The sequence below is a fragment of the Pelmatolapia mariae genome, linkage group LG10_11, assembly GCF_036321145.2.
Source record: "Pelmatolapia mariae isolate MD_Pm_ZW linkage group LG10_11, Pm_UMD_F_2, whole genome shotgun sequence".
Lineage (NCBI taxonomy): Eukaryota > Metazoa > Chordata > Actinopteri > Cichliformes > Cichlidae > Pelmatolapia > Pelmatolapia mariae.
This window is the reverse complement of record NC_086236.1, coordinates 18,345,898-18,367,654: the sequence shown is the minus strand read 5'-3', so window position 1 is coordinate 18,367,654 and position 21,757 is coordinate 18,345,898. Positions and strand designations below refer to the sequence as shown.

Genomic DNA, 21,757 nt, shown 5'->3' with positions numbered 1-21,757 from the left:
TTGCATTCAATAAAACTGTAGATTTTGATTTTACAAAATATGCAAATTAACAGTAACTTTTGTTTCTTTAGATGGAATTAATTGTGTAACTAACAAAGCATTGAGATTGCTACTAGTATTATTATTATTGCTATTTGCCTATGCAATAAATTATTCCCCATGTAATGTTCAATGTCAGTAGTATGAGGGTTAATTTTGGGTTATTAATTTTTAAATATTTTTTTATATACAACATACGGATTTATTTATATTTAAATGTATTTAAATTGTGTAATTATTGGCTCTTGCTTCTAAGCCAAGGCAATATGTTAAAAATATGCAAATTAAAACAGCTCTGGTTTATTGTCTTACTATAATACTATTTGCCTGCAAACTCTTCTTACATGATCAGGAATTTAACCACCAACATTTGCACACAGGTACAACTGCAGGTTCTAATCTACCTAGCAACCACATAATAATTTATTACATTATATTATATTATAACAATTTGCCCATTTGAAGCATTTATGATATTAAAATGCCCAAAAGCAGATTATCATTTTATTTCAGTCAACTCATTTAAATGCAGAAAACTTGAACTAGGCATGATATATCATGATGTCACCATGTTGCCTAGCAACCACCACCAACAGGTTAAAGTCACAAACAATAAGTATAAAATGCAGATGCACTAGTACACTAGTACCACTTTAACAACACACAGCTGTATAGATTATGCATGTTCAGTCACATGGTTTAGGGTGTGTGTGTATGTGTTTGATTATTTGTGCTTTTAACGAAAGTGGCTACTGTAACAGCCACCAAATAAACGTCTATGTTTTGGGGGTTTTTTTTAGAATTAAACACCAAAGTTTGTTTTTTAGCATCTTTCCTAAAAATCAGGGCTGCCTGCAGTTGTGTATAAGTGTGCGTGTGCGTGTTTGTGTGTGTGTGTGTGTGTGTGTGTGTGTGTCTGTGCATGTGTGTGTGCTTTAGACTTCACACTCAAAATCAAAGGAAATTTTTCACAGCAAGATTGTGCCGTATGCGACACAGTACTTCTCTTCTGCTGCTGGCGGTGTGGCCTTTCCCTCACTGTTATGTCTCCATCTGCCTTCTGTACTCCTTTGTATTTCAATCCCCAACTCCCTCTGCAACTGGCAAACAGAGCTGCAACCAACAAACTGAATGATCTCTCACCATGGAAAACTTTTGAGAAACAGTGGTCTACGAAGCAAAAACTAAATCTAAAATTCTATTCGTTCAGTTGCCGTAATGTTCCTCTTTTACAAACCACATTGCATGTTTAAGTGCTAGGACAAAAATAGACTACCAATAACATTTCAGTAGTAACAGAAGCCCACGCATCATCCACCTGAAAGGAGTGCCACACTACATAAATTTTGATGGTTGACAAAATAGAGATATCTCACACCCCCCAGGATGTTTCTGTAGCTTTTAGTTTATCCTGACAGATATGTGGCAGTCATTCTACTGAGAGGCTTGGCATGCGTGCAACTAGTGGCAAAGAGGATCAGAAAGACTGTGATGGGTTTTGCACTCAGCTGTTTCTTTCTTCTAAGAGTAGTGTGTGTGTTTGAGAGTGTGTGTGCGTGTTTGCGTGTGCATGTGTGTGTGTGGGGCTAGGCTTATAGCAGAGAGAAAGCAAGTTATTTTGCAAGTCTTTTAGCAGCACTATAATGCAGTGTGTCTGTGCATAAACTGTACATGTGTATTCTGCTACATTTACACTTCACTCAAGGCAATCAGCATGATAGCGGATATCTCCAGAGGTGTAGGGAGTTATCAGTAATCTGACCAGGAATTCACAGCCCTGGGCAACTTCAAGCATTTAAAATGCTGCTCGACTCAAAGGCAAATATAAGCCAACATGTGTGAAGTATCTTTGTTGTTAATTTGCAAGGATCAAGTACATTTTGACAATCTTTGTGTGTGTGTAGGTAATTAATTCTCCTAGTCATCGTGTTTGATCACAGGAGTTCAAACTAAACCAAACGTAAAGCTGAATCTTATGCCGCTGTTTGTGCATCAGAGAGCACTATGTGTGCCTGTGGGCTACAAAGGAAATGAAGTGCACATACATTACTCCCCACCTACCCACTCGTAAGAGATAAAAGTTGAGTGTGACAGAATAATGCATTGTTTCCTGCCTACCTTCAATAGCCATTAGGCATGAGAGTACCGCAGAAACACCTTAAGCGACCTTGCACATGAAACCATTTGAAATTGACATTTGGGGCAAAGAATACTCAAACCTTTGAAGTTCTTGCAATACAGTTAATAAATGTGAGGTTTTTCACTGATGTCTACAAAGACAGCCTTATACAACCTGGGGCATAGCTTCAAGGGTAAAGGCTTGGGGACAAAGACAAGGTGGAGTGTAATATTTAATTAGGTTAACTTAAGCTTCCTTGCATTCTCTCTCTCCTGGCTTCCCGGAATTCACTTCTTCTCAACTATTCAGAGTTTCTTCCCTTACATACACTTTGAGCAAACAAGAATGGAGAGAGAAAGTTTTTGGAGGAGGATAGAGAGAGGAAATGTTCCACGTAGAAGTCTTTTATCAAGTGGTGTACATAAAAATGTCTCACCAGCACGTGTTCTAAGTTACTACTGGCATAGCTTACGACTGACACTACAGAAACCAAGGATTACTCATTTTACAGCTTCAGCTCCTAGCATTTCTTCCTCTTCCTCCTTTGGACCACATCAGTGCTAATAATCTTGACATGGTGCTTTACTGGCAGTGCATAGATAAGATTTTAGGACCTCTGTTTAAATGTTGGAGCTATCTACTGCCACTTGGGAGCAGTGTCAAAAATATGTGGCATAATTTGTTTTAAGAAAACAAATGATAAATTCATCTGTTTGTCAACAACAACAACAACTATGACAAAAAATGTTGTATCGTGCACAGGAGGCTGGACCAGAAGTATGTTTTTCAGGTGTGTTTATATTTGTCTGTATTTAAAGTCATGTGAAAAATTAAGTGGACCCTCTTTTCATTTGTGTATGAGGGCATAAAACCAAATCATTCAGTCCTTAGCAGGTCTATAAATAAATAAATATGACCTCAGATGAATAACAAATATTACAGCATATTATTTATTTAACAAAAGCTATGGGAAAATAAAATGCCCAAATGGGTGAAAAAAGCACACACGTAATCTTTCCACAGAAATTAAAAGAGTAACTAGCAGCCAGGTGGTTTTAATCACAGCATAGTTTTTAGCAGTTCTCAGGTCTGGTTCAGGAGTGTGTTAACAAACTGACAAGGAGAAAAGACATTCACAACGATCTTAGAGAAGCAACTGTTACTGCCCATCTAATCTGGGAAAGGTTATAAGATTATTCACAAACATTGAGGACAGTTCCTTCCCATTAGTGAACGTCCCAGCACATTCACCCCAAGGTTAGACTGTGCGATTGCTCGGGGAAACTGCAAAAAACAAAACAAACCCAAGAGTTACATTTAAGACTCTACAGGCTTCAGTTAGCATAACAGCATAATTAGCATAATTAGAAAAAGACAAGAGTTTTGACTAGTTTGAAGGTTTGCCAGGTCTCTAAAAACAACGAGGCAGCACAGATTAGGTTTGCAATGTTGCATCAGAGCAAACCAAAGAATTCTGGAACAATGTCCTTCGGACAGATAAGGCTAGTGTAAAGATGTCTGGCAATACTACACAGTGCAATGTCCAGTGAAAACTAAACACAGTATATGAACACAAACATCTCATTCTAACTGTCAAGCACAGCCATAGAGGACTGATAATCTGGGCTTGTTTTGTTTGCAATCATTGAGTTGACCATGACCTCCCCTGTATACCAAAGTATTCTAGAGACAAATGTGAAACCATCTGTTTGACAGTTAAAGGTTGACAAGACTGTGTCGTGGCACAGGAAAATGATCCCGAGCACAGCAGCAACTCGACAACAGAATGGCTGAAAAAGAAAAGGATCAAGGTGTTGCAGTGACCCAGTCAAAGTCCAGACCTCAACATGATTGAAATGCTGTGGCAGGAGAGCCGTGCATACATAAATGCCTGCAAACCTCAACAAACTGAAGCAATGCTGTAAAGAAGAATGGGTCAAAATTACTCTGCAATGATGTGAGACACTGGTAAAGTCATCAAATCATCACGTCTTGTTTTTCAAGCTTTTGAATCATGCGTTATATTTACTTTTTCCAGACACTGCTTCTGCTTTTTGGCTTATTTGTTGTTAAATAAATAATGACACTGTATAATATTTTATGTATTGTTTACAACCTGGAAAGGAACAAATGATTTTTCATTCTGTCCTGATACATAGAACTTTAGATTTGAAAAATGGTGTAGTTTCTTTTTCACATGATTGTATGTGTAAGTGACTGCAGTGTATGTATACATTCTGGGCTTTTTTTTTTTTTTTAATGAATGATGACATTTAAAAGCATTTATTCTCCTGCAGGATCTTTTAGTGCTCATCACAAAAAAGGAACTCCAGCATGCATATCAATCCAGCTTCAGCATACATCTCGCCATTCCTCCAATGTAATATTTAACAGAGGGATGAGTTTAATGTATCGCAGGACAGTTACTGGCACTCCTGAGAGCAAACTGTGCCTCAGCAGAGATGATAAACTAGCTACTGAAAGCTCTGGTTTCTTCTTCTCTTTTTTTCCTCTGCTCTCATTTCCTTCCATCATCTCCTCAGCCTCCTTAAAACAAAATTTTATTTTGTCAGTAAATCCTCGTTTTTACTTCAGCCAATACAATGATTATCAATAATGTTTACTTTTAGATGTAAGGAAGTAAAATGGTATTTGTATAGCACCTTTCAAGATAAACATCACAAGATGCCTCACATTAAAAAGCTGGATTTATTTATTTTTTTAATCTGAGCGATTTAATAAATAATGAATAAGAGATCAGAAAAGCTCTCATTTTCACATTAAGATGAGACGCTTATTAATTTTAACAACAAATTAAAGCTTCATTAAGATGCATTAAAAGATAGAAAACAGTTTGGTGAGCTGGAATGGTAATTTTCTTCTAATTGTACTTTGTACAGTGTGAATCACACCCTCATATCACAGAGGAAGGACAGGGTGAAAATTGGAGAAACTGCGAAGAAACAAAAGAGTGAAATGTGTTTAAAAAAGGCAACTAAGTCACTAAAAATGAATGAAATTCCAGTGCTGATAACTGGAAGCAAAATAATGTATTCATATAAATGGAAATGTTTACATGGCAAGAAAAAAATGCAACAGGGAGTTTTTGTTTACTCCAGAGATTCGAGGATGTTTAGCCGTGTTTCAGCGTTTGAATTACATGTCGAGCATCAGCTGTCAGCGTGGACAAACACAGAATCAAAGATGATGAATATGCTGAAAAGCCCCTACACATCCCTCAAAATCGAATGCTCTCATTTCAAGGTTCTAATGAGATGCAGATCATCACAAGCAACACTGCGCAATGTGCCGTAATCCTACAACAGAAAGAGCCGTCAGCACGTTGACATCCACACAGCAGGCGGGGACAGACGGCGGCAAAAGACAGCGAGGGTTAGACAGTAAAACCGAATCCTGATGCCTAGGACAGCCTCGACACTCATCACGATAAACTGCAACACATTTTTAAAATTTCACTCGACGAGACAGGGAGGTAAGCTCGTACCTCGAGAGGAAAGGAGGACAATGATGGGGAGACAGTCAAAAATAACACTAAAGAACAAAATATATAATGAACACAGATGCCGAGCTGTGTAAAAGAATTGAAAATGAATGAAACACATTGAGCACAGATCTAATAGTGACAGTGTGAGAAGAGGAGATGAAGAGGATAAAGATAGGAGAGCCGGGCCCTGGGAGAAGAGTGACAGTAAATTCTTGAATGCAGACAGATGAAGAGAATCCTCTACTAAAGCCAGGGGATGCTTTAGTGTGTGTGTTAGTGTGTGCATGTCTGTGGAGCTTGCTGATATATCACCTTGCCATTCTGCCCTGATCAGTACACATTGCTTTAACAACAACAGAAAAAAGGCAAACAACAGAGAAAAGGTCAAAGGATTAAGCTGGTCCATTTGTGTCCATGGTGACAGCCGGTTCAACCCCCTAATTGTTTTCCAGGTGCCTTCAAGTCAATCTGAACTTTCAAAGCTCACAGAAGACCGGGAAAATACAGTACAACAAACACTACATGAGTTTATTTTGCAAACAAATTTAAACGATGAAATTCCGCTTTCTAAACTTACATTTTTGTTCCTCGTGTTCATAGATGACTACAGATTTTTGAGCCATGCCTTACCCATTATGACTCATTATTCCACCAGTAAAAGTTATTAAAGAGGTTATTTAAAAATGGACTCTGTTCTTTTTCAACAACAATTTCTTATATCCATTGGAAAGAAAATCTGTATGTACATAAATAATTTGCAATGCTTATCATTCAGTAGAGAAGAGGACAAACCAAGGAGGTCATTTCATCTTAAAAGTTGGCACTCCTTTTATGAAAAAAGGCCTTTTGAAGAGATTAGAAAAAAAAACCTCAAAGTGGGCCCACAGAGCCACAACCAATAATACATCACGCACAAACAAAAATTGATGATAAAGAAATGGTGACCTTGCAGTATATATGGTGATAATTAGTCTTCTAACGCTAGGAAAGGAAAAGTTGCACACAAAGTATTTTGCCATGAATAAGACGAATGCGTGAGGACTCAGAACTACATTTAATGCGGACTGTGCGCCATGAAATGTGACTAAAATTGGACTATCAAAGCAGCAGGGAGCGCTTTAAGTGGATATATTGTAGCAACTTTAGATGAAGCAGTCGTGTGTCTGAGCTCCTCGTGTGCACGTGGGGGGGTGGAGGGGTGAAAGGGGCCTATCGTAACAATCAGTCTCATTTACACTAGGGTGGAGAAACAAGTAGAGAAAAGCCAGGATCAAGGGCAGTTTTTCTTCCTTAGTACCATTTGTTTTGAGGGTTTTTTTTACCTGAGATTTTGAGACATCCACTGGTGCTGCTGCTACTCGCTGCAGCTGAATCAAATTTTATTTCTAGTGTTAAGTGATTTAAAAATTTAACAGTACCATCTTTTGAGGTACAACGTTTTAGCTACTGTGAATACTCTGAAGACCACAAAGACCTCAAATAACAACTATACCAGCACAGTTTCAGTGTTATACCTTTAATTAAAACCATCAACTGCAAAGTAACTGCACTATTGCTCATGAAAAAATAATATTACATGCTGATATTCATTTTGTATGTTTGTTTCGGTGCACCAAAAACTCGATTTTATTCACCTACATTGTGTCATACAAGGGGACCACATCTTACAGACGTATCTTTAATCACGCATGCTACTAGAGTGAAATCTAAGAAAAGTAGTGCTTTCAGTTAGCTTTTAAAAGTAAAACAAATAGGAAACTAATAACATCCACATCAACAACTGCTATGATCATCACAGGAGCTTTTTAAGCAAAGTCCCCCAAAATGTTTGATCTCTAGCTTCTGTAATATGTATTTCTGCTTTTGTTTTTAAAAAAAAATATTTTATACCTCTATGATGAATCATTTAATTGATAATTGAAGCCATTGTTATCTTCTGTACTGTATTTCAGATTTGCATGACTTGTCATCTCTGTTGTTTTCTGCTGCTCCATTATTAACTTGCTGCAAAGAGAAGCCTGGGAAACAAGTTGTGTTCCAGCCCATTGCAGCCGTCCTAGCTTGTCTTAATCTGTGACAGAAGGTTCTTCCTGCTACTCTTCTCCTCTAGATGAGCCTGTAATGGGGCCACACAATTACCAGTGCTTCCCTTGGAGCTCTGCCCCGCTCAGACGCCCAAGGCTCTCATTACCCGCAATGTTGCCTGAGCTCTTAAATATCAAACACCTCTTTGTGCTGGAGGCCTGGACGCCCCTTTGCCTATGGCTACCCCTCTGTTCTCTGCTCTGCGTGATTGTCTGCATGAGCGTGTACATGAGCGATTGGAAGAGTGTCTTAACATACCTTTATAACATAAGGAAAGATTTGCTTACACATGCATTTACATAATAAGAACATAATGCTAAAATTTTGTATAATGGAGTCTTTTAAACTTGTTACCTTTAGGCTTTTAAATATATTTGTCCTTACTTCTTAAATTCTATATCTGGAATCAGTTTGCAATAACACCAACACTCCAGGGGAGGAAGGAAGACCAAGTGGCTCCACAAACTTATGGACCGATGATGATATGCAGTCATGTACTTCAAGTAGTGTTTCTTTTAAAAGCCTAAAGCCTTTTTAGTTAAACAAGAATGTAGCCAAGAGCAGAGACAAAGAAAAAAAGCTCTAAGAACTTTTACAGGAGCATGGACAATCAATTAGTCAATGTTTTTGCTTTTATGTGCATAAAGGAACTGTTATTCTTTTACGCATTAGCACTTTCTTTAAAGTGCATTAGAACCAGAGTATGAAAAAGACTGAAAAATGGGGTCTGAATGAAATTCCCCAAACCAGCAGTTCATGTAGTTAGTCCAAAAATGTACGATGCAGGAATTCGTTCTTGAGTTGTTTTGCAGATTGTATGAACAGGACTGTTATAATTTACTCAACCAAAGAATATATGTTTGGCCAAGTGTGATATATTTTTTAAAAAAAAAGACATTACATAGTACTGTGCAAATGACTTAAGCCATCCCTTATTTCTTTATACTTTGCTTCCAGCGCTTCCTGTAATTTTAGTCTCCTTTCTGAAGGTTTTTCTTTGGATATATGCTGCTTTCATTTTTAGTCCACTCCAGGAGTGTTTTTTTTTGTTAACACTGATCTGTGAATCAATCAAGCACAAAAAAGGTACCTAAGACAAGGGCTGAACCAATGTTGTGTCTACACATAACAGACAACTTTGCAAATAATCAATTTGAAAATGTGTCTTTATGCACTTTGTTACTAGCAGCCTGTCACAAAAACACATAATTTGTTACCATTTCCTTTTCTTGCAAAGATAACACCATTTGACAGGCATAAAATTGTATTTTTGCACCAACAAGGTGATTCCCAAAGAGCCATTAGGTGCAAACGGCATATCTCAGCATGGTGTGGGGTCTGTCCGTAAAAGATTGAGGAAACTAAAAAGCTGGAGGACAAAAGAAGTGGCAGATCAAAAATAAAAATAAAATCATCTATAGCAGATGAACAGAATGTGAAAGCCATGTCCTTAACAAGAAAAAAATGTGGCAAAAACATGATACAGAACCTGAGAGACGCATCAGATCCTTTGATTGATCCATCTACTGTTCAGTGAAGGCTCGTCAGAAATGGTCTTAGTGAAAGGTTGGTTGTCAAGAAGTCATTCTTAAATGTGCATCAGTGTGTTTAGAAGAGGACAGAAGAGAGGTACAGTAGTGAGTGTCTACATACGACACAGTGGAATCTCTGCCATGATCGAGGGTTGCATTTTAACCAGGGGTGTTTAGTCAAAATTGATATGTAGTGTGAAAAAGTGTTTGCTCCAGCGAACCACAGTGAGAGTCAGCTCAACCTTCAGGTTGAGGTCATGTGTCCATGACCATGACTTGGGTTCTGCAGCAGGACAATGATCCAAAACAAGTCCACCTCTGAATGGCCTAAGGAAAACAAAATTACTCCAAGAGCACAGCGATGGCTCATCTAAGAGGTCACAAAAGACCCATTCGCTTTGGACACTTGCCTCAGTTAGGGTCAGTGTTCATGAGTCCACCATAAGAAAAGGAGTGGGCAAAAATGGCCTGCATGGCAGAGTTCCAATGGTGACCAAAAGGAACATAAAGGCTCGCCTCAGTTTTGCTAGAATGATCTTGATGAGCCAAGATTTTTGGGAAAATACTGGACTGATGAGACAAAACTTGGACTTTCTAGGAGGTGTGTGTCCCATTACATCTGACGTATAATTAACACAGCATTTCACAAAAAAGAACATCATACCTACAGTAAAATATGGTGGTGGTAGTGTGATGGTCTGGGGCTGTTTTGCTGCCTCAGGACCTGGAAGACTTGTTGTGGTAAATGCAACCATGAATTCTTCTGTCTATCAAAACATCCTGAAGGAGAACGTCTGGCCATCTGTTCGTGACCTCAAGGTGAAGCACACTTGGGTTCTGCATCAGGACATCAGTACAACAATTCTGCAAAAATGAGTGAGTCACAATTCCTCCACAGGGCTTTAAAAGTCTCATTGCCAGTCATCGCAAACGCTTTATTTCAGTTAAGGGTGACCCAACCTGTTGTTAGGTTTAGGGGGCAATCCCTTATTCACACAGGGCCATGTAGGTTTGGATTTGTCTCCTCTTAATAATAAACACCTTCATTTAGAAACTGCATTTTGTGTTTACTTGTGTAATCTCTGTCTAATATTTAAATTTGTTTGATCTAAAACAATTAAGTGTGACAAACATACAAAAAATAGGAAATCAGGAAGGGGGCAAACACTTTTTTTACACCACTGTATTTATGAGGACAGAAAAGTACTGTAAGATTTCCTTCCACCATTTGAAATATGATTGGCAACAGCCTAATTTTTCAACATGTTTCCAAACATGCTGTCAATTCAGTAAAAGCCCTGGCAGTGTGTTGGGGTTTATAAGTAATGGACTGACCTCCTCAGAGCTTGGCCCACCCAAAGAAGAGCTCTGAGTGTCCTTCACGAAGCCTGCAGAGCTATTCCTGAAGACTAAAAGAAAGTAAAGAAAGCTGATCTAAGAGAGTTCAGGCTGTACTGAAGAATAAAGCTTGCCATATTAAATATTGACTTTAAAGTTCATTAGAGATGTGCTCTAGTTTTGTATTATATACAGTTTTTTTCATGTACGGCATGTTTTCACATGCTCAAATTGCTGCACCTGGTTTCCATTTTCCTAGTAAAATATGAAGAAATGAAGAAGGTTTAAGATTTTTGCACAGTACTGTATTAACTCAGTCCTCAATGATACATACTCTTGTACATAATCTTGTAATTCAAAGAGAAGCTGTGTTGGTAATCTTTAAAGACGCTACATGAGTGAGTAGTCTTTAATGTATTGGGTTGTATTGTCGTGCCTGATCATAGAGGAGGAAAATGAACAGATGGACTGAGCTGTGGTGTCAGCTGCACCTTGTTTCAAATGTGCTAATATAAAACAGATACACCTGTGTGTGTGTGTGTGTGTGTGTGTGTGTGTGTGTGTGTGTGTGTGTGTGTGTGTGTGTGTGTGTGTGTGTGTGTGTGTTTTTTTTACTGTACATTAAAAGCAGGCTTTGTGTTGATTTATTCTGGATGGATGATTCTGCTCCAGGAAAACTTTTTAACTTTTTATAAGCTCGGTGTAAAACTAGAGTGTTTTAAAAAATCTGTAGATTTGTAATAAAATGAAATGAAACGGCCACTGCAACAGAAACTACATCACTTACACAAAATTGGTGCTGTATTTGTAATACTGTACGTTAACCTCAATTATGTGTCTCGGTACAAGACAAGGTCATCAGTGCATTGCATTATTTAAAGAAGACAGATGTAGAGAAACAAAGCCAACAATGACTAAACTTGTAGTCCAGTTATCTGACTGTTTTAAAACAGCTTAAACCACACTATGATCACATTGTGAAGACATCTGCTGAAGAAGATTTGCGTTATATTTTATGATAGGACTACACCATCTCATGTTCTTATTTATTTATTAACATACTGCTTTGCTTTACAGACCCCTTAATTTTGGTTGTAGTGATACGTAACTTTAGGGCTCACCAGAGCAGCTCCTCTGCCTCCATCTCACCCTATCACAAGAATCCTCCTTTGACGCACAACCTTCTGCATATCCTGCTTCTCTACATCCTTCTCTGTGATTTTTCTCTTTTCCTCCTGTCGGGTAGCTCCATCTTTAGCATCCTTTGTCCAGTATGCCCACTATCCCTCCTTTCCATATGTCCAAACAATCCCAGCTTTACCTCTCTAACTTTGTCTCCAAATCAGCCAACCTGAGCAAACCACTCATTTCTGATCTTGTCCATTCTGGTCACCCCCAATGAAAACCTCAGCATCTTGAACTCGCCCATCTCTAGCTGAGCCTCCTGTCTTTTTCTCACCACCACCGTTTCCAAACCATACATCATAGCAGGTCTCGCTACCATCTTGTAAACCTTCCCTTTCACTCTTGCTGCTATCTTTCTGTAACAAATCAGCCCTGACACTCGTTTCCACTCACTCCACCCCTCCTGCACTCTCTTCTTCACCCCTCTTGTGCATTGTCTGTTGCTTTGTCTGGCTGACCCCAGATATTTAAACTCTTCCACACGCACTACCTGTACTCCTTGCAGCTTTACTGTTAAACCTCTCTCTCTTTCATTCACACACATGTATATTGTCTTTGAAGACATAAAAAAAGAAGCAGAAAATGCTTTAAACAAGACCGGGACTGCAAATCTTTTGCATAAATTTTGGTATTTGCAGTATATCCCACTTAGAGGGATTGTTTGGAATGATTCTACTCTTGTATATTTCTGCAGCAATTTTTTCATGCAGAGCACATTTTCAAATATTTTTTCCTGTGCAAATTTTTATTCAATAATGAGCATATATATTCAGTATTATGAGGTTTCTTCTTAGATTTAGTCTTAAATAAATTCAACTGCATCTTAAGCTCTTCCTCCCTCACTGAGATTTTTGGCATCTGCTGATTACTTAATTAGCAGCTGCCTTCATAAAAGGATGCTAAATTAATGCATATTGGAGAGATGCATATAGCATAAGATATGGTGACTTGTAAGTGTTAATTTCATGTGCAAATTGGGCCCCAATTGGCAGTTATTATGCATGTAATGTTGGTTTGAACTAAAATAGAAAGGAGGTAATATTTGCCAATGTCGTCACACGTAAAATAAAAGCAAGAGGTTATTTCTTCAAGCTAAAATGTTCATCGCTCTGTTTATGAAAACTGTACATAAACGGAGACTCTGCATAAAACCACCTTATGTCAGTGTTTATTTGAAATACACGTTGTTAATCTTCTGTTCTGCCAAAAAACTCATGAGAAATTTTCTTGCATTCAAGATAAAATATGCACTAATACTGCTTGGCATATCCTGTCATATTTACAAATTACGCAGTCAGTCTCATTAACTCGATGAACTGTAAAAATGATCTTCACACCACAAAGAGTTTTCTATCTTCAGTGACCCTGGACATCTAATCAGTTCCCTGGTAAGTTAATACAATGCAGCAGTACACAGTTACAGGCTGAACACCTCTGCTGGCCTATGCAGATTTGTCAGAATTGATATTCTACAAGGCCGCTCTGAATGGCAGATCATTTTATGGGCAAATCCTGAATCAAATGCAATCAGAGCAAAAATAAACTTCACTGATCTGTTTATAAAATCTGCTGGGAACAATCTGCAAAATTACATAACTGATCTCAGTCTGGGTTAGAATAAAAATGCTTGACAGCTGACTTTTAGGTCCATTATGAATTCTGAAATACTGAATGGTTAAGTAGTGACTTTTTTTTTTTAGCCGGTCAGCTATTGTAGAAACTCAAAGCAAAAAGGAGTAATTCTGACAGACGAATAAATGCAAATCTAAAAGAAGGTGAAATCTTACCATTATCCTCAACAGAGAAATGGAAGACATCAGACGTAGCGTTTTCTCCACTCCGCAACACATAGCAGACGCTCAGGCCATCGATATCGGCTGCAACAGAAAAGCAACTTTAGTTGTTTTTTAAAAATATATATTTTCTTTTTATGAATCTTTCTTTCATGAAACTTTGAAGTGTCAAATCAGCTGTGAAAATTAGATCTGGAAATAAAAGCACAGTGAACTGAAAGTTTGTGCAAACAGAATAAAACTCAGTCACCTGAAATCCAACAAAGGACAAAAAACAAAAATCAAGATGATAAGCAAACAGAAAAAAATAAATATATTTTTTAATATAAGTAATTATAGAATGCAAATGAGTGCCACTGTAGCCTGCTTTCCATTTTAAAGTCATGGCTTGCGCTGTGAAGTGAATGTGAGACGATGCACGATAAACAATTTCAGTTTGCTCCAACTTAAAGCAAGGTGATGGCCAAAAGTACTAATTTCATCGTGCAGAGATCTGTCCTTGTCAAGATTTTTTAAAAATACATATTTAGTAAATAAAATTTGCATTTTAAGAGTGGAAAAAAAGCCCTTCATGTTGTGTTTCATGCTGACTACAGAAATAGCCTCAAACACACTTTGAAGTTGCATTATGGCTTGTTCAAACACTCTCTCTGTCAAATAATTGCTCAAAGATGGAAGCTGTCCCGCTCCAGTACCATATCAGCTACAGTAACAGCAGGTCTCTAGTATCACACTGATTCAGTTCCTTATCAGTACTCAGCATGAACAATTTTCCACCAGAGAAAGCATTCTGAAAGTCATGCATCTGTAATCCAGGACGATAAGGCCGCAACCCCAAATTCAACAGAGCTCAAGCTAAAGCAACAGAATACATTTAAACCCAGAAATGGCCAACTCTGTGTTTGATCAGCGCTGAAAACCAGGTGACAGTGGATCTTTTTTAATGACAGACAAGGCAAGAATGTTAAAACCAGGAGGCACACACTTCCACACCTGTTTTTCCAACTTTTCTGAATCACAGGGCTCTGCCTACATTTCTTTTTCCCACCAGTCTCTGCAAACACCCATTACAGTACAGAAAAATCATCAAGACTGTGAAAGGGCTTTGCCCCTTCAAACCACCTCCTTTAATAATAGATGTCAGAGGAAGGAGGTTCATAAAAGTATAAACCCCCGACTCCTGCCTGGGACGAAGCTTAAGTCTGCTTCTTGTGCCGAACATGAAAGGTGACAAAAAATATACCTTTCATGTGATGCAAAGACTTTGTTCGCTTCCAGATTGCTGCTCATGTTTTTCAGATTACTGAGTGTCGAATCTAATTGAACGGGAGGTGCAGCCTGAGAAGGATCCTCTCTGTGGCACATACTTGAACCTGAGGGCCTTACAAATACAAAGTCAACACTGTGAACTAGGGGCACATTGTTCATTAAATATTTAAAAAGAAAGCCTCACGGGATGTGCCCTGGAAATAGGATGAGTAAATAAAGAGCGAGGGATTGTCTCTTTCACCTGACTGATTCTTCTGACGAGCCTGTTTGCTCTCTCTCTCTCTCACTCAATGTCTCACGCCCCTTCCCTCAATCGTTATTTCTCTCATGTCACCCACACATCCCCCACCCCTCCTCTTCTCTTGCCTCTTTTGCACTCTCCTCCACTTTATTTGCTCTCTCTTGCCCCTCTACTGCCCTTTGTTTCTCATTCCCGCTGCACTCTTGTCTCATCTATGCCCTTTTTTTTCCCAACGACTGCAATCCTCACAGTGGTTGTCAGAAGTGTCCATCTCCTGCAGACTCAAGTGCTGCTTTTTTTGGGCACTGTGTTCTCACACCATGTATGAGCTTAAGCCAAGCTGTGTCACAAGCAGGTGGATTTCCTTACTTGTTGCTCTAATTGCCTCAGCGTGATATGAAATACGATTGATTGCATCGCTTTAAACCTCAATCAACGGCATTGTTGTCTTGAATCCCCGCCTGTAATATCAGTCACCGAATGTGCACAAATGCAAAAGAAATGTGTTCAAACAGTTAAAGCGGCACAGTGTGCTCTGCATGTTGGTATAAAAATGCATTTTGGTGAGAGCTCTCTGCGTTTCAACAAATTCTTTCAAATTGACTTGACCCTGGTCAAACTATCAGAATGTGCTGCAACTCAAATGCCATCCTGTCACTCGAAGCTCCGCGCTGACCTTTTCACACGATCCCCCTACTTCTGTCCTGCTTCATTTAACAGACCACTGTAGAGAACATCAGATGTGAACATTTCCCCAGAGATGCAGAAATAATAAATTATTCATCCCTAACTGTCTACAAGACATTTGTGCGAAACATCAGCCTCTAACTTTGGTCTGCTAATTATGATTTGATGAGCAAGGCACATCTAAATCAGGCGCACAAATTAACTATTGAAATTCCCAGGCCTGTACTTGTCACACGTTTGAATAATTATTACTCCATAAATTAAAGTCTTTGGTGGGCTGGAAAAATTAATCAAAACTTACACATTTGCAAGGAATTTTGTGCTTCTCGGGACAATCTTGTATTTAAACATATACGATTAAAGGGATAATCCTTTTTACATTTTCAAGGGCAGGCATGCTGAGGTAATTTTGCTTGCTAAAAATAATAACTGATAGACTTTTCTCATAGAGTGGAATGAGCATTCTGGTTATTAGATATGACTGATTGCTAAACAAAATCAGTGCTGTTTGATTATTTCCTCCACATTCAGTATTCATGCTGACACATTATAGAGCTGGTAGGTGTTTTGTTCAAAGCTTACCTTGACTGAAGGTGTTGATGGAGTTGTTGCCGTGCCCGAGATGAATGATGTAACCATGTTTTGGCTGGGTGGTGATGTGGAACAGCAGCGAGGCCGGACTGCTGTCTCTGTCCTCTGCCTTCAGCGCCTTGGAGCTGATGGGGAACCCCAGGTGACCCGTGGCCAAAATCTTCAAAGTGGGCGCACCTTTGTTTACAACAATTTGGGGGATGCCATTGTCAACTCCCACGATAGTAATCTTGAGAGTTTGAGGACGCCTAGTCTCAAAAACAGTGTCGGGGAAAACATAGAAGTCAGTGTGTGTGCCATCGGTGACAGTAAAGGAGAGCGAGTCCTCTGAGGATTCAGTTCCGTCGTGCTTGTAGCTGATGAGGTTTTCATTGAGGTCTTGTTTTGTGAAGGTGCTGATAAGTGTGGACTGGTTGTAGAGCAATTTGCCATGAACAGGAAGCTGGATGATCGTAAATTTGATCAGCTTCTCGGCTGTGTCCTGGTCTTCAGCCGTGAGCTCAAAAGGTGTTATCAGCTTAAGCTGCCCTTCTGGGACAACTAGGCCATTTACAGTCACAACAGGTTTTTTGTTATCGACGTCCACAATCGAGATTCTGAATGTTCTGAAAACGGGATTGTAGCCATCAGTGACTTCAAACTCAAAACTGTCCATTTTCACCTCATCGTCTGAGGTATGGATGTAGTAAATCTTACTGCCAGCCAGTTGGAGCTGGGTAAAAGACACAATGGGAATCCCAGGAGTGTCTGTGCACTCTAAGTGGCCTCTAACAGGGGCCCTTGTGACAGTGAAAACCAAATTCTCATCAGGACTGTTGAGGTCAGTGGTACTTAGGAGATCAGTGGTCAGAGTCACCCTGCCACCTTCTCTCAGAGAAACACCTTTACTGACCACATCAGGGAAGACCATGTCAATGCTGTCCACTGTGATGTAGAAATAACGATCAATTAACGGGTTTAACCCGTCAGTGACATCAAATTTGACCATGTCTCGAACGCCCTCCTGTCCACTGTGCGTGTAAACTATGAGTCCTGCATTAATTTCAACTTGCGTGAAATTCATGCCCAGCGTGATGTTTTCCAGAGACCCCGATGGGGTTTTTCTCTGCAGCAGACCCTGACCAGGCTCGAACCGGATAATATATGTAAGTGTACTGTCATCTGAATCTAAATCTGTTGCTTTGAGCACTTTGTTGCTGATTTCTTTGGTCTCCCCAATTTCCACCTCTAGACCATCATTAATGAGCATTCTGGGGGTCTCGTCATCAACAGCGATGATCATAACCGTGGCTGTTTTTTGAACCAAGTACTTTCCATCAGTCAGAATGACATCAAAGCTGTCCTCGATTGTCTCTGAGTCATCGTGCTCATAAATAATACTTGACACCTCTCTAATCTGCTCTAAAGTGAAATTAGTCACCAAAATGGAGCCTGTGGCTAGCTGGCTTAAAATTGCACCATGTTTGGGAGGTTTGGAAATCATAAACACCAGCTCCTCAGATGGGATATCGGCATCAGCTCCATTCAGAATTTGTGAGTCGATGGCGATGTTCATCCCCTCCATCAAAACTATCTCTCTCAAGTAAATCTCAGGTTTTTCATCATTCGCTGGGATGATAACAATTGGGAAGAAATGGTTCTCTGAGAAATTTATACCATCAGAGCACCTAAATATGAATCTATCATCTACTGGCTCGACCCCCTTGTGAATGCTCTGCACGTAGTAGATATTTCCCTCCCTGATGTCTCTGATGGTAAAAGCACTGATAGCTGTTCCTGACCTGGACTTCTCTGAGCCTGGAGCGGGGGATATATTCTCCACATAGCCGGCAGTGGGCTGCACAATGATAGTGCAAAGGATATCATCAGTTGGAGTGTCGTTATCATCAGCGTTCAAGTGCTGAGGGCCAATGGCATATTTTTCTCCTTCAATGACACTGAACTGAATACCAACTCTGACCTCAGGGGCCTGACTGTCAACAGGAAGGATGGTGACCTGAACATGGACTCCGGTGACCTTATTGCCACCTACTGCCCAATCATCAGACATGTCACTAAGAGTCAAATTGAAGCCATCCTGCTGAGAGGTGAGACCTATCTCACCACCAGTGTGTGCATAGACAACTACACCGTTAATTATGTCAGCCTGAGTAAACTTTGTGGTAGGGACTCCTTTAACTAATATTTCACCCATAAGGGGAGGATCTTCCACAATAAAAGTCAGCCGGAGGTCATCGGTGTCATCATCACGACCTTGAATCACATTAGTTGTTATTTCTGTGGCTCCATTTTCCAGCACCTCCATATGAGACCCGATTGTTCCCGCAGGCAAGCTGATGGTTGGAGATTCATCATCGACAGGCTTTACATTAACTTTGACCGTCACGGTCACAATATGAATCCCATCACTGACATCCAGCTGAAATTCATCGTTTACTGTCTCTTCTCCACTTTGAATATACAATAACTTTCCCTCTGAGATATCCTCAAGTCTAAAAACTCCTTTTTTTTCCAGGTCAGTGAATGCAACCTGGATCTGACCATGCTTAGGAGGCTGACTCAGAGTAAAGGTTATTTGCTCCCTCTCAGTGTCGGGGTCTGTAGCATCTAGTTCAGCGATTGTGATGATATGTATGCCCCGTTCAAGCACAGTAAAGCCGGTGTTTGTGATCTGAGGAGGTTTGTTGTTAACAGGCTGGAGATAGATGGTGAAAACCCCTTCTATACTGTTTCCAGCTGTGTCTTCAACAGTATAACGAAACTGCACAACGTGGGCTGTGATTCCAAGCTCAACATCTGGGGGCTCGTAGGACACCTTATGGTGGTTAATTTGAGCTTGTGTGAACTCTGTTACTTCAGTGCCGGAGTGCTCTGTCAGAACCAAAGAACCGAACACAACAGGGTTATTTTCATCTGTATCTGTGGGGGGCTGGATGACTGTATACTTGAGGTCACGGTCCTCGGAGTCCAAATCAGTATAGTGCAGAACTTCTTTGCTAAAGTGAGTAGGTTTGTACTCCTGAACAATCATTTGCAGGGTGGTGCCAGGGAACAGCTCGGGGGGTACGTCATCGACAGGTAAAACTCGGATTATAAACACACTCTCTTCTGACAAATTAGGGGGGTCGTTGTCATCCTGGACTGTGAATACAAACTGATCCGTGAATGCATCTGTGTTGTGAGGCCCTGTGTGCTTGTAAAACAACCTCCCATCCGTGATGTCTTTCTGAAGCCACTCTGTCACCTCTTTCTCATATACTTCATCCTCAGCATTAAATTTCCAAGAGGAAGGGTCCTCAGGGGCGTCTGACTGCCTTAGGAGCAACGTGCCAATAGAAGAAAAAGGGGGCACAATGATGAATTTAATAGTTGAGTCCTCAGAATCAATATCAGCAGCGCTGAGCATGAGGGGAGATATGGGCATCATTTGCTTTTTGAACAGCACCAAACCGGTGTTGGCATTTATAATCGGTGGCTCGTCATCAGTGGGAACAATTGTAATAGGAAAGAGAAATTCAACTTCATTTTGCCCATCTGTCATTTTGAAGACAATGTTGTCGCTGTATGTGTCAGTCCCGTCGTGCTGGTACACAACAACTCCTGTTGCGAGGTCTGCGGGTGTGAAGAATTTCCTGTGAGAGCCCAGCACTGTGAGGTCCCCGTGGCGCAGCCCATCCACCACTGTGACTCTGACAGAGTCGAGGTTGTCCTCATCACTGATCTCCAAGTTGTGAGCGCTGAAGAGAGGCCGAGACTGCCCCTCATACAGCAGCTGACCCGTGTTGCGTGTCACGACAGGGGCCAGAGTGTTCATGGGCTTCACAACAATCATAAAAGCAAATGGGTCTGAGATGGCCCCGTCTGTGTCCACCACCTCAAATTCAAGCTGGAAAATCCTCTCAGTGTCTGAATCCAGGGAGGGGGGCTTATAAGCTATTTTAAGATCACGCAAGTCTCTCTGGTAGAAGGAGGTGATGGGGAGGTTTCTGTCATCAGTGCTGACTATATAGCCTTCCTCATAAGATAAGGGGGAAGTAATATTGAAAATAAGCTTGTCTGGTTCTGACTCGGCATCTTCAGCAGCAAGCATATCAGGGGTGAGGGCGGTCATGACAAACTGGCTGACCTCCATCATCATCATGGACACAAAGCTGGGTTTGGGGGGAGTGTTCTCCTCTCCCCCTTTGATGCGAATCATAAGATGAAAATACTCCTGTTTCACTAGGTTGCCTTCCTTATCATGCAGCTCCACAACCATGGGGACATAATCCCTGTTGGGGGACTTGCGCTGAAAAGTGTGCTCATAGCGGATATCAGCTCGCGTGAATTCATCACAGTCCATCATTGCAGAAAGTTTACCCCCATCGATGAGTTTCCCGTATCTAGGCAGCGAGTTGCTGCTGCTGCTGCTGGACTGGGATGTCACCTCGCATTTGTGAGATTCACTGTCATAAGCGAACTCTAAAATCCTCTTATTAATAGGGTTACTGATCCCTTTGAGGAGATCAACAGTCAGAGGCATGTTTTTGGTGATTAACTCGAGCTGCGTGAACATTACTTCAACCTCCATCATAAACGGGATAATGACCGTTTCGGTTTGCGCGTCATACCTGAGCTGCATCCTCACTCTGTCTTTAGCCGGACTTCTCGATCCGTGGTGGGAGTAAGTCACATCATTTGGACCAAAATCGCAGGGAAACTTTTTGGGAGACAGATGACCCGGTCTCTGCGAGAGCGGATCATTATCGAGCACGTTGATGCTGCACCGGTCGCCGGGCTGTGTCTGAATGACCAAATCATTGATTGGATCGATAAAAACCGACCTCCCGAAAGGCACGCGTATTCCGTTGTTGGCCACCAAGATAGCGTCTTCAGACAGTTCTGATCTCAGTGCATAAAATAATCCAGAGCTGTCGGACTGCGCGAAGACAATACCTGTTATGGAAAAACACAGGAGAAGTCCACAGGACAACATGTTCACCAGTTATGTGAGCTCTGCCAAGGTGCTGCTGTAACAAAGAAAATGTTTTCCCAAAATGTCTGTTTTACTTAACAAAATTAAAAATTCCAAAACAATAGGGAGTCAGCGGGGTGCCCACGCAGTGACTCCCGTGTATGTATCCGTGCGGACCCTCGACATACTCCGCGAGAATAGCGCTCAGGAGTTTTAACTTCAGCCGCTTGAGAGCCCTGCGTAAAGCGCCACCGCCCATCTCTGCACATATTGGAGGATTTTGAAGGCTTGTTAGCTCAGCCCTATCGCTAATGGGCAGTACGGCTGACAGTCACGGAGAGGTGGAGACTGGAAGGTAAACTGAAGTAGACTGATGGATTATAGCTTAATTACCAAGCGTGTCCTCTTGGTAGAACTAC

General features: G+C 40.6%; 1 protein-coding gene across 1 annotated transcript in view; it reads right to left on the bottom strand.

The window, feature by feature from the left end:
• Positions 1-21,460, bottom strand: part of frem2a (FRAS1 related extracellular matrix 2a) — a 70,525-nt gene extending 49,065 nt beyond the window's left edge. The window contains exons 1-2 of the mRNA XM_063487228.1: positions 16,376-21,460; positions 13,591-13,680 (exon numbers count right to left, since the gene is read on the bottom strand). Of these exons, the coding sequence (XP_063343298.1) occupies positions 13,591-13,680; positions 16,376-21,359 (5,074 nt within the window). The 5' untranslated portion in view covers positions 21,360-21,460. The remainder of the gene's footprint in view (positions 1-13,590; positions 13,681-16,375) is intronic.
• Positions 21,461-21,757: the final 297 nt, after the last annotated feature.